Below are 15,879 nucleotides of genomic sequence, written 5' to 3' on the forward strand. Positions count from 1 at the left end.
CATTACAAAGTGGTGTGTAACCAAAGATTTATATATGCACTAGATGACTGATAGGGGGCACTGTTTTGAAGCCTCTGCACCTCCATCTTGGCACTCCCCCACCATTGTTACAAATATTTTGGAAGCTATAGAAATGCATTTATTCATGTCTACGTTTGTTTTTTGCCAGATGTATTACATTACAGACACCTCAATGCATACTTTTATATTATAAAATACAAAAATACTTAAATACATGTAATTTTGTTCTTGAAACATTTAATTGCAATAATGTAGAATTCCATTCATTCCTATGGAGGACTGCTTTTTCTGGGGAGTGCCAATATGGCCAATCGATGGCTTCAAAGCCTCTTATTGGTAATCCAGAGTTTACGGTGAGCTCCAAAAGTATTGGGTCAGGGTATGTGTTGTTGTTTTGGCTCTGTACTCCAGCACTTTAGATTTGAAATTATTAAATGACTATGAGGTTAAAGTGCAGACAGTCAGCTTTAATTTGAGTGTATTTTCATCCATATCGGGTGAACCGTTTAGAAATTACAGATGTTTTTCGAAATAGTCCACCCATTTCAGGGGACTGAAGGTATTGGGACAAATTCACTTATTAAAGCAGTCAAAAGTTTAGTATTTGGACCCAAAGTCTGATTAAATCCAGATTGTGACTCTACAAACTTGTTGGATGCATTTTCTGTTTGTTTTGGTTGTGTTTTGGATTATTTTGTGCCCAATATAAATTAATGGTAAATAATCGATTGTGTCATTTTGGAGCACAGGAGGTTGGTGGCACCTTTGGGAGAACGGGCTCGTGGTAATGACTGGAGCGGTATCAGTGGAATGGTATCAAATACATCAAACAAATGGTTTCCAGGTGTTTGATGCCATTCCATTTGCTCTGTTCCAGCCATTATTATGAGCCGTTCTGTTTTGGAGTCACTTTTATTGTAAATAAGAATAGAATATGTTTCTAAACACTTCTATATCAATGTGGATGCTACCATGATTACGGATAATGAGTGAGAAGTTACAGAGGCCTACATTTCATACCCCCCCAAAAAGGCTAACCTCCCCTGTTATTGTAATGGTGAGAGATTAGCATGTCTTGGAGGTGTGATATAAAATGCTAACCTCTCCTGATATTGTAATGGTGAGAGGTTAGCATGTCTTGGACATATGATATAAAATGCTAACCTCCCCTGTTATTAGCATGTCTTGGAGGTGTGATATAAAATGCTAACCTCCCCTGTTATTGTCATGGTGAGAGGTTAGCATGTCTTGGACGTATGATTATAAAATGCTAACCTCTCCTGATATTGTAATGGTGAGAGATTAGCATGTCTTGGAGGTGTGATATAAAATGCTAACCTCCCCTGTTATTGTAATGGTGAGAGATTAGCATGTCTTGGAGGTGTGATATAAAATGCTAACCTCCCCTGTTATTGTAATGATGAGAGATTAGCATGTCTTGCAGGTATGATATAAAATGCTAACCTCCCCTGTTATTGTAATGATGAGAGATTAGCATGTCTTGCAGGTATGATATAAAATGCTAACCTCCCCTGTTATTGTCATGGTGAGAGATTAGCATGTCTTGCAGGTATGATATAAAATGCTAACCTCTCCTGATATTGTAATGGTGAGAGGTTAGCATGTCTTGGACGTATGATTATAAAATGCTAACCTCTCCTAATATTGTAATGGTGAGAGATTAGCATGTCTTGGACATATGATATAAAATGCTAACCTCTCCTGATATTGTAATGGTGAGAGGTTAGCATGTCTTGGACATATGATATAAAATGCTAACCTCCCCTGTTATTAGCATGTCTTGGAGGTGTGATATAAAATGCTAACCTCCCCTGTTATTGTCATGGTGAGAGGTTAGCATGTCTTAGACGTATGATTATAAAATGCTAACCTCTCCTGATATTGTAATGGTGAGAGGTTAGCATGTCTTGGACGTATGATATAAAATGCTAACCTCTCCTGATATTGTAATGGTGAGAGGTTAGCATGTCTTGGACATATGATATAAAATGCTAACCTCTCCTGTTATTGTAATGGTGAGAGATTAGCATGTCTTGGCGGTATGATATAAAATACTAACCTCCCCTGTTATGTGTAATGGTGAGAGTTAGCATGTCTTGGACGTATGATATAAAATGCTATCCTCCCCTGTTATTGTCATGGTGAGAGGTTAGCATGTCTTGCAGGTGTGATTTAAAATGCTAACCTCCCCTGTTATTGTCATGGTGAGAGGTTAGCATGTCTTGGACATATGATATAAAATGCTAACCTCTCTAGTTATTGTAATGGTGAGAGGTTAGCATGTCTTGGAGGGATGATATAAAATACTAACCACCCCTGTTATTGTAATGGTGAGAGTTAGCATGTCTTGGACGTATGATATAAAATGCTAACCTCTCCTGATATTGTCATGGTGAGAGGTTAGCATGTCTTGGACATATGATATAAAATGCTAACCTCTCCTGTTATTGTAATGGTGAGAGGTTAGCATGTCTTGGAGGGATGATATAAAATACTAACCACCCCTGTTATTGTAATGGTGAGAGGTTAGCATGTCTTGCAGGTGTGATATAATATGCTAACCTCCCCTGTTATTGTCATGGTGAGAGGTTAGCATGTCTTGCAGGTGTGATATAATATGCTAACCTCCCCTGTTATTGTAATGGTGAGAGGTTAGCATGTCTTGCAGGTGTGATATAATATGCTAACCTCCCCTGTTATTGTCATGGTGAGAGGTTAGCATGTCTTGCAGGTGTGATATAATATGCTAACCTCCCCTGTTATTGTCATGGTGAGAGGTTAGCATGTCTTGGGGTATTTGTATTTATTATGGATCACCAAGCAGAAGCAACTCTTCCTGGGGTCCGGCAAAATTAAGGCAATTATACCATTTCAAAAACATTACAATACATTCATAACATATTTCACAACACACTAAGCGTGTGCCCTTAGGCCCCTGCTCCACTACCACGTATCTACAACACAAAATCCATGTGTACGTGTGTGTATAGTGTGTATGTTATCATGTGTGTGTATGCATGTGTCTGTGCCTATGTTCGTTTTGCTTCACAGTCCCCGCTGTCCCATAAGGTGATTTTTTAATCTGTTTTTAAATCAGATTTTACTGCTTGCATCAGTTACCTGATATGGAATAGAGTTCCATGTAGTCATGGCTCTATGTAGTACTATGTGCCTCCTATAGTCTGTTCTGGACTTGGGGACTGTGAAGAGACCTCTAGTGGCATGTCTTGTGGGGTGTGCATGAGTGTCTGAGCTGTGTGCTAATCGTTTTAACTATACCTGTTTTAACAATACCACTCACAAATACAAGTAATGATGAAGTCAATCTCTCCTCCACTTTGAGCCAGGAGAGATTGAAATGCATATTATTAATGTTTGTTCTCTGTGTACATCCAAGGGCCACCCGTGCTGTCCTGTTCTGAGCCAAGTCCCTCTTTGTGGCACCTGAACACACAACTGAACAGTAGTCCAGGTGCTATTAAAACTAAGGCCTGTAGGACCTTCCTTGTTGATAGTGCTGTTAAGAAGGCAGAGCAGCGCTTTATTATGGACAGACTTTTCCCCATTTTAGCTTCTGTTGTATTCATATATTTTGACCATGACAGCTTACAATCCAGGGTTATTCCAGGCAGTTTACACATTTTTTTATTACAAGATTTAACTGAGGTTTAGGGTTTAGTGAATGATTTGTCCCAAATACTGTTCTTTTAGTTTAAGAAATATTTAGAACTTGCCACCCATTCTGAAACTAACTGCAGCTCTTTGTTAAGTGTTGCAGTCATTTCGGTCACTGTAGTAGCTGATGTGTATAGTGTTGAGTCATCCGCATACATAGACACACTGGCTTTACTTACTGGCATGTCTTTAGTAAAGACTGAAAAAAGTAAGGGGCCTAGACAGCAGCCCTGGGGAATTCCTGATTCTACCTGGATTAAATCAAATCAAATTAAATTTTATTTGTCACGTGCGCCGAATACAACAGGCGTAGACCTTACAGTGAAATGCTTACTTACAGGCTCTAACCAGTGGTGCGAGAAAAAAAAGGTTTGTGTGTGTGTGTGTGTGTGTGTGTGTGTGTGTGTGTGTGTGTGTGTGTGTGTGTGTGTGTGTGTGTGTGTGGGGGGGGTAAGTAAAGAAATAAAACAACAGTAAAAATAAATTTACAGGTACTCAAATGATTTGGGTACTATAAAACGTGTTTTGTTTCCAGAAGGAATCGAAATTGTCAACAAAAGTTACACCCATTGTGCTGCAATAATCACTTAGCCAGTTGTGAAGGGAAAGAATCCTGCTAAAGCGTTCAATGCCACGATTCAGAGAGGGCACAGTGCCAGATATGATGGGTCTTTTGTTAGTGTCTAGCAGAGATGCAATCAGCTCTTTGAAACCCAGTTTCAACTGTTCAGAGCTGCCCTTCATAACATCATTAAAACCCACATGGACTACGATAGAATCAATGTCCCAGTCCTGACGTAGTACATTCGGGAGCAGCTTCGTAATGCTTAGTAAAGCTCCGGGATAGGACATTGTTTTTTGCACCAGGAACAGTTTGATTTCTAACCATGGAGTATGATATGTGTGCCACATTTGTGCGTCTGCAACTTTCTCATTCGTCATTACTCACGTTTAATTCAGGATGATCATACTTCATGGTGTGTGACATGCTGAAGCCTGCCTCGTTGCCGATGCACTTGAATGGTGAATGGAAAGCCCGCTTCAATTACCAGTTGAGAAATAAAAATAGTAGCTATTTTTAATCGTGGCCATCGAAACCGATTGCACGCGATTGCATTTAGAATTGATGCGCCATGATTGGACTAATATATGCACGTTTCGCTCCAGCAGCAACGAACCAGCTGTTTGATGAACTATAGCAGCAGCTCTCGCTCCACAACGACTCTTATTTCAATCAATGAATAGGCTAAAAAGGCATTTTTGCAATGGGATTTTACTTCGGTGCCAATTTTATTTTAACGGCCAAAATATTACTGGCTAACGGAAGCCCTGACACACACGTACACACACACTAATGTGAGGATAATGTGTGTTTTAGTGTATTCTGGTCATGGTAGGTTTCAGGGGGATGGTACTTCGGCCAGGACAGCTGGGTCTCTGTGTGTTATAGACCAGGCTAGTTCCATCAATGGCTGCCTGCTCAATGCCCTGCCTGATCACAATGGCTAGACTGGTTGCCTGGGCCAGTGGCTCATTGCAGTCAGTCAAATTGAAATAAATTAACTGCCTACCCTGACGGCACGGTAATTGTTCATATGGAAATTGGATTTACATTTTCACACAAGCTTCCCTAAGCACTTTTAAAACAATTTCACTCAGATGGGTAGGAGGGGACAGGCTCATGCATTTTTTCCTCTCCCTGACTGGAAGAAAGGACAAAGAGCTCTCGGCGGCGTGTAATGCACCTGACGGAGACATTTGTTTCAGCCGCCGCCGCTCCTTGTGCGCCGCTAAACCCACTTTGTCATTTTGCCTGTAACTCGCTTTAACACCCTCGCACTGAGACGCGCGGAGACAGACAGACACACAGGGCCAGATAGGCAATTGGACGTTAACCCCTCTCTCACCCCCGGCCCCTAGGGTCGGGCCACTAATTTAATGGTGGTTCACTTTTATCAGCAACGCAACACTAAGAAAGGCTTTAATATAAAGACGTCACCGTCACTGTCAGGAACGACATCTGCTGGACAGTGAAAGAGGGAGGATAGGAGCGCTAATATGAGAAATGCTGAATATGAATGTGGGCAGCCGCCTTATGGGGTGATATCCTATTATGTTTGCGATGGGGGGGGGGGTCTGTTATTTCTTTATTGATATCTCACTATCTGTTTAATGAGAGCTAGGTCTGAGAGCAGCACTCGTGCTGGGTTTGAAGATCGGTGTCCGTGACTCACTGTCTTGCGTCTCAAATGGCACCCTACTCCCTACAAAGTGCACTACTTTTGACCAGGACCCATAGTGCTCTAAATATGTAACAAGGTGCCCATTTGGGACGCATCAGACGTCTGTCTGTTCAGCATAGTGGAGATGTAATCAGCGGACACTCACTTCCTCCTGCAGGCGGCCTGGCCGGGGTGTTATCCTAGTGGAGGGTGTGTGTGTGTGGGGGGGGTCCTCGTCTGTGCCAGAGAGGATGATGGGTAGGGTACTGTAGACCTCCGTTCTGCTGCAGACACCCAATGGCAGTCTGGAGAAAGGTATCCGGGCGGCAGGAAAGGATTCCGCTGTCAGCGTTTCAAGCTGTGTGTGTATGTGTTCATTCGAGTGTGTTCCTGGCCTGCTCACACCTGCCATTTTTCAATTATATTTAATTTTCCTCTTCTGGGAGATGCTTTTCCTGTGCGGGCATGTCCTGACGTATTAGAGGAGGAAGGGTGGTGATGTGGAGAAGAGATGGTAGGCAGCCAGAAGCGTGAGGGCTATCCAGTTAACAGGCAGCAGGACACACCCAGTCTTTGCCCTGCTTTTCAGGCCTGTACAAGTAGCTCCCCTAGAAAAATGTCCCTTTCTCTCTCCTTGCCCTTACACTAGTATTTCCAAACTTTGCAGACAAGCCTGTGAAGTTAAGGCAGCCGGTAGCGTTTACCATGAAGGCATGATGAGAGATTGGCACATCTAGTTAATAATTTTCTCTCCTCGAGGTAAGTCGTCTCTCTCTTGCACTGGGAGAAAGACGATCAGGGCCGAGGCTTTCTCGGGAGCGTCTCACTTTCCAGATGTGCCTGCTTCGTTAGCGCCTCGCTCGTTTCATTATTATTTATCCCCGGCCATTGGAGGCTTCATTAGCTGCAGGCTTACGCAGCGCGCTGAGTGACCCACTAATTTCAGCAGCTTTTTATTTTCTTTAGAATGGCTCAGCCTATGTAGGAGAGACTTTCCCTGCCTTCATATCCCATACAGAGGCATAGAGAGAGAGACAGAGAGAGAGAGGGAGATAGAGAGAGAGGCTTCTTCAGAGTAGAGAAAAGCCGGGACAGCCCAGGGACAAAGGGGCCACCTCCACCTGTGTCATTACCACTGTGAGTCTGACTGTTCCTCTGAAGCTCTTTGAAGCCTCTTTAACTCTAGTGTTCTGGATTAAGCCCATGAAAAAAGGATGAAGAGTGATAGAGAGGAGAGGAGACATCCTAGGAGAGAACGAGCTCCTTTGAAAAAGAGTGCAAATTTGTTTAACAGCAGATTTTTTTATATTTTTATATATATATATTGGGAGTGAGAGATTTGCATGAATAGGCGAAATAAATAGTCTTTGATGTAATGGAAGTAAGTCAAGCTGAGTTTCCTGTTACCCAAGTGAATGCTTCCTGACAATTCTACCAACTATTGTAGCCTCGTCTGCATCCTAGTTTGGGAAAGCTGCTTCGAACAGTCTGTTTGATCATGCACTGTTCATAGGCAGTGGACCTAAGACGGGATATGCTAGGCGAGAGAAAGCAGCCAGTGACATTTTGAAAACCCATATATTATTTCTTTGTGTGAAAGGTTTTGCAACAGGAAGTTGGATTGCTAGACTGACAGCGGATTATAGATGTCGAGTAAAGAATATGAATGGATGAGAAATCGAATGTCCTCTTTTCTATGAGTGATTATCACCGGCAGGGTCACGATCGGAATTGCAGTTTTAAAACCACATTTTAAGAAGTCATAGCTCTTATTCTAGACTAAACGAAGGCGGAATAACCCTAACAAAGTAACCGAACGTTTGATAAGTCTTGCTCGGTCTACACAATGAACACATCATGAAGGCATCTATAGTTGATTTCTTTATAGGAAAGCCCATCAACTACCCGTTATGTTACATTAGCTTTTTGCCTTTAGTGAGGGGCCATTGGTATTGGTCCTAAGTAACCCTGTAAAAAGTGAATAATTTCATCGGAGAGTAGGCGCATGCTAGCCTAGTACATGAACACGTCCGTGAATCACTATGGCTGTGTTTACACAAGCAGCCCAATTCTCATCCTTCTTTGACTAATTGGTATTTTGACCAATCAGATCTGCTTTTTTGCCAATAATTGGTTCAAAAGATCCAAATTAGGCTGTCTGTGTAAATGCAGCCTGTTTTGTCGGTGTTAAGAGACCAGGGAGACTTTCAGCCAAACACCACCCTGCTATCCTCTGAAGAAGACTAACCAAACACTCCTGGTGGGAGTGAGTGTGTTTATAACGCAGTTTCAATTGGAATGAAATTGTTTAAGGGTATGAATTAAAAAGAGCAGATAAGTTGACCTAGAGAAATGGGGCTCCGAAAGGAATGAGGTTGTGAAATGAAAAAAAGCTAAATAAAATCAGGGAATAGGGGAGGATGGACACTTTCATGAAAATGGGGGTAGGAGCTTAAATTAACTGGGCCCTGAGGGCAAATGTCTAATCAGTCCTCTCCTCACTTAGTACTCTGAGGGAAGGCAGGTTAACATAATAAAACACTGATTCACAGCCAGGCACAGGCTGCCTTCCTTCTTCCCGGGAAGCTTCATCAGGGATTTTCAATTTGACGAGTGTGGCTATGGGCTTAACTGCCTAGGTGAAATGAGCAGAACCATATCTATCTGTGTGTGTGTGTGTGTGTGTGTGTGTGTGTGTGTGTGTGTGTGTGTGTGTGTGTGTGTGTGTGTGTGTGTGTGTGTGTGTGTGTGTGTGTGTGTGTGTGTGTGTGTGTGGTGCGTGTGTGTTTGGGCGTGTGTGTGTGGAGGTGCGTGCGTGGATAATGTTTGTGCGTGTGACTGTGCATGGGTGGAAAGGTGTGTATTTGTGTGTGAGAACAATAGTCACAGAGGTGGGCCATTGCAGATTCACCCACCTGCAGCTCGACATTAACCACAGCGGTGGGCAATCAGCAGCGTGGGAGGTGGGTGTCTTTGCCACCTGCTGTTTGGAAGTGTGCGTCTGTTTTTGTGTATCAAATGGTGCCGTGTGATCATATCCCTCCATTTAACAAAGAAACCTGCTTCCTGCACATATTGCATTTCCTCTAAAAACAGCAGAGAAGGAACATGGTGGATTTCTGCCCTGCTCTGTCGACTGCCATTGTTTGATTTCAAACTACGGCTCTGCGATCTAGTTCTTGGCCATATTCTACTCAGCCCTGGGAGTTTCTCTGTAAAGTGTATCCGATCGACGTTTACGATCTCATTCATCCTGATACGAAGCATCCTTCTTCAACGTGAGTAACTGGAACACGGACGGGCATCGTTGAGGGAGGATGCTTTTCAGATTGACCTGCTTCTAGATGTCCTTTGACGTGCATTACATTCAGGGGTTTCCCTCCCGACCCCAACCTCATGACTGAGGACCCTCTGGGCCGACTCATGTCATCATAACACCTGCTTGTTCGCTGTGCCACGATGCAGTACCTCTTAAACTCACCGTTATGCTGCTCTCAAATGTGATGCCTTACGTCAGTGGATCCCAATTGCGATCCTCGAGTACCCCTAACTGTACACGTTGTTACTGTGGCCCCGGACAAGCACACCTGATTCAACTTGTCAACTAACCATCAAGGAGTTGAATCTGGTTCGTCCGGGGCAACAACAACATCCTGTTGGAGGTACTGGAGGACCGGAGGTGGGAACCGCTGCTTTAGGTGATATGATGCCGTTACAGCATTTCAACCGACATTGTCTTCATCGGGTGTGTATCACCACTTACTCTCTCTCTCTCTCTCTCTCTCTCTCTCTCTCTCTCTCTCATCCAGAGATGGCGAGCTGGGTCCAGGCCGCTCCTCTCCTCCCCCTGCTCCTCCTGTTCTGCCTGTCTGCAGCCGGGGAGCCGCTGCAAGAGGAGGCGGTCCTGGACTTCCCCTCCAAAACGGCTATCAACAACGTGGTGCAGGACCCTCGGAGCGGCCGCGTCTACCTGGGCGCCGTCAACACCATCTACCAGCTGGACGCAGCGCTGCGCGAGGAGGCCCGCGCCGAGACGGGCCCCAGGGAGGACGCCCGCACCTGCACACCGCCCGTCTCGGCCTGCCAGGACACCAAGCCCAGCCCTAACGTCAACAAGCTGCTGCTGGTGCACCCGGCCAACGGCTCGCTCATCGTTTGTGGCTCCCGCTACCGGGGAATCTGTTCCCTCCTCAACCTGACCAACGTGGAGCAGCAGCTGTACTACAGCGACTCGAAGGGCGAGAGGACCTACGTGGCTAGTATCGAGGACGGGGTGGCCGTGGTGGGCGTCATGTCTACGTACGTTAAGGACGGCAACGCCTTCAATGTGTTCCTGGTGGGGAAGGGCTACGGCAGCCTGGACAGCTCCAAGCTCATCAGCACGCGCATCCTCCAGGACTACCGCGACTGGGTGGTGTTCGAGAGCATCGTCGAGGCGTCCACCGTGCAGGCCACGCCCTTCGTGCCCAAGTACCTGCACGACTTCCGCCATGCCTTCAAAGAGGAGGGCTTTGTCTACTTCCTGTTCTCCAGGACCATGGGAAGCACCGATAACAAGAACTTCACCTTCGTGTCTCGGCTGTGTGAGGACGACCCTCACTACTACTCTTACACAGAGCTGCAGCTCAACTGTGGCCCGGGGAACAGGTACAACAAGGTGCAGGCAGCCTATGTGGCGTCCCCAGGTAAAGAGCTGGCCCGGGGGATGACGGAGTCGGGCCAGTATGGTCAAGTACTCCCCTGGCACAAGGTGTTGTTCATGGTGGCCAGTCCCTACGATGACAGCGCTGACTCGGCCCTGTGCATGTACCCTCTAAAGGCCATCAACGAGAGGCTGGTGGACCTCATCAGCGCCTGCTACAGCGACTCGGGCAAGATCGCCGGCACCCCAGCCGTGGACATCCCCTACTCCTCCAAGACAGACGAGTTCTGCACCTCCCGCATTGATGTAAGTAGCGCAGCCTTTGCCATCCACTTCAAACGGCGCGTCAGAAGAGGAGAAAGAGAGTCAGAACAGAGAGTCAGAGTCAGAAACCATTTTTTTTCTCTCCCTTTAATCAATAATGCAAAGATATGACACGTTCGGGTTGGATTTCAGGCCTTTGTGTTCAGGGGTGGGGGGTGGGGGGTGTTTTGGTCTGAAGGGATCCTGCAGGCTATATCACTCACCTCTTTCCCTTGATAGATGGCTTTAAAAAGCCAATGTGCAATTGAAATAATAACAACATGGACACCCCACCTCTGTTTTAGTAAAAAGCCTGGGGAAATGTAACCATTCTCAGATTCAGAGCTGTGGATGTCAGGTCTGACCGGCCACCATGTAAAAACAAAAAAGAGATTTACACGTGCAATGTTTTCAAACATTGGAGTTAAACGAGCTTATATGTTGGGTTCCGATGGGGTACGACAGTTGAACTAAGCTCACGAGGCATTTATAAGTTATATTCTTCAAGAATCAATGGATACATCATTCATTTATAATTTATACGTCCCAAAAAATATGTGGCAACCACAGATTGCCCCGCTAAGGGACCTAGTATATCTCCTATCTCTTCTCCCCCCTGCAGATTGCCCTGCTAAGGGACCTAGTATATCTCCTATCTCTTCTCCCCCTCCCTGCAGATTGCCCCGCTAAGGGACCTAGTATATCTCCTATCTCTTCCCACCCCCTGCAGATTGCCCCGCTAAGGGACCTAGTATATCTCCTATCTCTTCCCCCCCTGCAGATTGCCCCGCTAAGGGACCTAGTATATCTCCTATCTCTTCTCCCCCTGCAGATTGCCCTGCTAAGGGACCTAGTATATCTCCTATCTCTTCTCCCCCTGCAGATTGCCCCGCTAAGGGACCTAGTATATCTCCTATCTCTTCCCCCTGCAGATTGCCCCGCTAAGGGACCTAGTATATCTCCTATCTCTTCTCCCCCCCCCCCGCAGATTGCCCCGCTAAGGGACCTAGTATATCTCCTATCTCTTCTCCCCCTGCAGATTGCCCCGCTAAGGGACCTAGTATATCTCCTATCTCTTCTCCCCCCCGCTGCAGATTGCCGCGCTAAGGGACCTAGTATATCTCCTATCTCTTCTCCCCCTGCAGATTGCCCTGCTAAGGGACCTAGTATATCTCCTATCTCTTCTCCCCCTGCAGATTGCCCCGCTAAGGGACCTAGTATATCTCCTATCTCTTCTCCCCCCCAGATTGCCCCGCTAAGGGACCTAGTATATCTCCTATCTCTTCTCCCCCTGCAGATTGCCCCGCTAAGGGACCTAGTATATCTCCTATCTCTTCTCCCCCTGCAGATTGCCCCGCTAAGGGACCTAGTATATCTCCTATCTCTTCTCCCCCTGCAGATTGCCCCGCTAAGGGACCTAGTATATCTCCTATCTCTTCTCTCTCTCTCCCCCCCTGCAGAAAGACACGCTGAACAACTTTAAGTGTGGGGCGGACTTCCTTCCAGCTCCACTGGCCAGTAAGCCAGAGTTTGCCCTGCAGGCAGAGGTGGTCATCACCAGGACGAGCATACTGACCGCTGTGGCCGTCGCCGTGGAGAACGACCACACTATCGCTTTCCTGGGGAACAGCCTGGGAGAGGTGTACAAGGTAAGGAGAGGATGCTACGGAATAGGACGTGTGGTGTAGAAGAGGGGCGTTCTGGGAGGTGTACAAGATGTGGTGCTGGGGGAGATGTAGGGGAACCATACAAGGTAAAGGGGCTACGGGCAGATGCTATGATAGAGGGAGTTGCTGGTGGACAGATTATTTTGTTGTTTGTGCTGTGCCCCATTGAATGAGCCCAGCGTGTGTTGAGAAGGAGCCTAGTGTGGGTTCATTGTTAACAGTTGTTTGTTTTTTTCTGCTTTGCAGGTACATCTGACCACCAACCCAGAGGTGTACAGCAGAGGACCAGGGGACACCACGGGGGAACGAGTCAACAAAAACCTCTTCTTCGACGCCGGCCACAGTCACCTGTATATCACCACTGAGAAAAAGGTACAGTCCTCCATTACCGTTCTGTACAGTCATCCATTACCGTTCTCTACAGTCCTCCATTACTGTTCTGTACAGTCATCCATTACCGTTCTCTACAGTCCTCCATTACCGTTCTGTACAGTCATCCATTACCGTTCTCTACAGTCCTCCATTACCGTTCTGTACAGTCATCCATTACCATTCTGTACAGTCCTCCATTACCGTTCTGTAGTCATCCATTACCGTTCTGTACAGTCATCCATTACCGTTCTGTACAGTCATCCATTACCGTTCTGTACAGTCCTCCATTACCGTTCTCTACAGTCCTCCATTACCATTCTCTACAGTCCTACATTACCGTTCTGTACAGTCATCCATTACCATTCTGTACAGTCCTCCATTACCGTTCTGTAGTCATCCATTACCGTTCTGTACAGTCATCCATTACCGTTCTGTACAGTCCTCCATTACCGTTCTGTACAGTCATCCATTACCGTTCTGTACAGTCATCCATTACCGTTCTGTACAGTCATCCATTACTGTTATGTAGAGTCCTCCATTACCGTTCTGTACAGTCCTCCATTACTGTTCTGTTCAGTCCTCCATTACCGTTATGTAGAGTCCTCCATTACCGTTCTGTACAGTCCTCCATTACCGTTCTGTACAGTCATCCATTACCGTTCTGTACAGTCCTCCATTACTGTTCTGTACAGTCCTCCATTACCGTTCTGTACAGTCCTCCATTACCGTTCTGTACAGTCCTCCATTACCGTTCTGTACAGTCATCCATTACCGTTCTCTACAGTCCTCCATTACCGTTCTGTACAGTCATCCATTACCGTTCTGTACAGTCATCCATTACCATTCTCTACAGTCCTCCATTACCGTTCTCTACAGTCCTCCATTACCGTTCTGTACAGTCCTCCATTACCGTTCTGTACAGTGCTCCATTACCGTTCTGTACAGTGCTCCATTACTGTTCTGTACAGTGCTCCATTACTGTTTTGTACAGTGCTCCATTACCGTTCTCTACAGTCCTCCATTACCGTTCTGTACAGTCCTCCATTACCGTTCTGTACAGTGCTCCATTACCGTTCTGTACAGTGCTCCATTACTGTTCTGTACAGTGCTCCATTACTGTTTTGTACAGTGCTCCATTACCATTCTCTACAGTCATCATCCATTACCGTTCTGTACAGTCCTCCATTACCGTTCTGTACAGTCCTCCATTACCGTTCTGTACAGTGCTCCATTACTGTTTTGTACAGTGCTCCATTACCGTTCTGTTCAGTCCTCCAGGAAGTTCAGTACCGACCTCCTGACAGTTCCACCGTTTGTCAGTGTTATTGTTATTGCTGTAGAGAGAAAGGGACAGCCCCTGTGTGTTTATCCCAGTTAGAGGCATTCATGCTGTTAGTGTTCGTGTTGTTGACAGTGTGATACTACAGATCTCCAAGGTGCCAGTTTTAAAGTGAATTTCAACGTCACAGACATTTCAGTGTCCCGACAGACCCCCAGTCCTGACATGTTTGCGTCTCTTGTTTGTGTCTGTGTACTACTGCTATAGATCACCAAGGTGCCAGTGCAGGCGTGCCATCTGAAAACAGACTGCCAGTCCTGTGTGTCCACACGAGACCCCTACTGTGGCTGGTGTGTTCTGGAGGGCAGGTAAGAAAAACGCAGGAAAGCCGCACACTCTGTGTGCACCTAATCATGTCCTGCAGAGATCCAGGTCAGCGTATCTCTCTCCCATGTCCCTCTAAACAGCCCTTGATAGGGCCAGCCTCCATCTGTGGAGTTGCTCTAGTGTTTTATGGTTGACAGTCCCGAGAGCGGTCAGTCTTTTCGTTAGGGCCATACACTGAATAAGTGACTGTCCATTGGTACGGTAGCTGATAACACTCAGACGAGAGGGGTCAGAGGTCACTGTGAGACAGGAAGTCACGTGTGACCAGCTGGACAAGCTGGACGGAGAGCAGTGGCTGATGGGCGTTGGTGTTTTTCCAGGTGTACCAGGAGGTCCTCCTGCCGGCGAGCGGAGGAGAAGAACGGCTGGCTGTGGAGCCCCAAGCAGCAGTGTGTGAAGATCGTGTCCTTCCACCCACCCAACCTCAGCTGCAGAAAGACCCAGCAGGTAGTGTACCGTGCTGGGCCTTGCTCTGGCAGGCCTGCCTAGATAAGTAATAAGAAATGTTTCCATTTTGAATCAGTGACCCTCTACTCTGAAACAATCTGCACTCTATTGATCCGGCTCGGAAAACTGAAAGTTGTTTATTAAAACAGAGAAATGTGCTGGAGCTCAAAGCACCTCCTCTGACTTTGCTCTCTACCCTCTCTGTTTCTCTACCCTCTCTGTTTCTCTACCCTCTCTCTGTTTCTCTCTACCCTCTCTCTGTTTCTCTCTACCCTCTCTGTTTCTCTCTACCCTCTCTGTTTCTCTCTACCCTCTCTCTGTTTCTCTCTACCCTCTCTCTATTTCTCTCTCATTCTCTCTCTCTACCCTCTCTCTCTCCTTCTCTCTCTCTCTACCCTCTTTCTCTCTCTTTCTCTACCCTCTCTCTGTTTCTCTCTCATTCTCTCTCTCTCTACCCTATCTCCTTCTCTCTCTCTCTACCTCTCTCTCTCTCTACCCTCTCTCTCTCTCTCTCTTTCTCTACCCTCTCTCTGTTTCTCTCTCATTCTCTCTCTCTCTCTCTACCCTCTCTCTGTTTCTCTCTACCCTCTCTCTATTTCTCTCTCATTCTCTCTCTCTCTACCCTCTCTCTCTATATATATCTACCCTCTCTCTCTACCCTCTCTCTGTTTCTCTCTCATTCTCTCTCTCTCTACCCTCTCTCTCTCTCTCTCTCTCTCTCTACGCTCTCTCTTGCGCTCTCTCTCTCTCTCTCTTCTTTCTCTATCTCTGTTTATCTCTCTCTCTCTTTCTACCCTCTCTCTGTTTCTCTCTCATTCTCTCTCTCTCTCTCTCTCTACTCTC

At 46.2% G+C, this 15,879-nt stretch overlaps 1 protein-coding gene across 2 annotated transcripts in view; it reads left to right on the forward strand.

The window, feature by feature from the left end:
* plxnb2b (plexin b2b) overlaps nucleotides 1–15,879 on the forward strand; it is a 182,727-nt gene that overhangs the window by 130,850 nt on the left and 35,998 nt on the right. For both annotated transcript variants that reach the window (XM_042301429.1, XM_042301428.1), the window contains 5 exons: nucleotides 9,749–10,887; nucleotides 12,345–12,533; nucleotides 12,798–12,923; nucleotides 14,470–14,570; nucleotides 14,910–15,036. In XM_042301429.1, coding sequence (XP_042157363.1) covers nucleotides 9,751–10,887; nucleotides 12,345–12,533; nucleotides 12,798–12,923; nucleotides 14,470–14,570; nucleotides 14,910–15,036 — 1,680 coding nt within the window. In that variant the 5' untranslated portion in view covers nucleotides 9,749–9,750. The remainder of the gene's footprint in view (nucleotides 1–9,748; nucleotides 10,888–12,344; nucleotides 12,534–12,797; nucleotides 12,924–14,469; nucleotides 14,571–14,909; nucleotides 15,037–15,879) is intronic.

This window comes from Oncorhynchus tshawytscha, linkage group LG19 (genome assembly GCF_018296145.1).
Source record: "Oncorhynchus tshawytscha isolate Ot180627B linkage group LG19, Otsh_v2.0, whole genome shotgun sequence".
NCBI classification, from domain to species: Eukaryota; Metazoa; Chordata; class Actinopteri; order Salmoniformes; family Salmonidae; genus Oncorhynchus; species Oncorhynchus tshawytscha.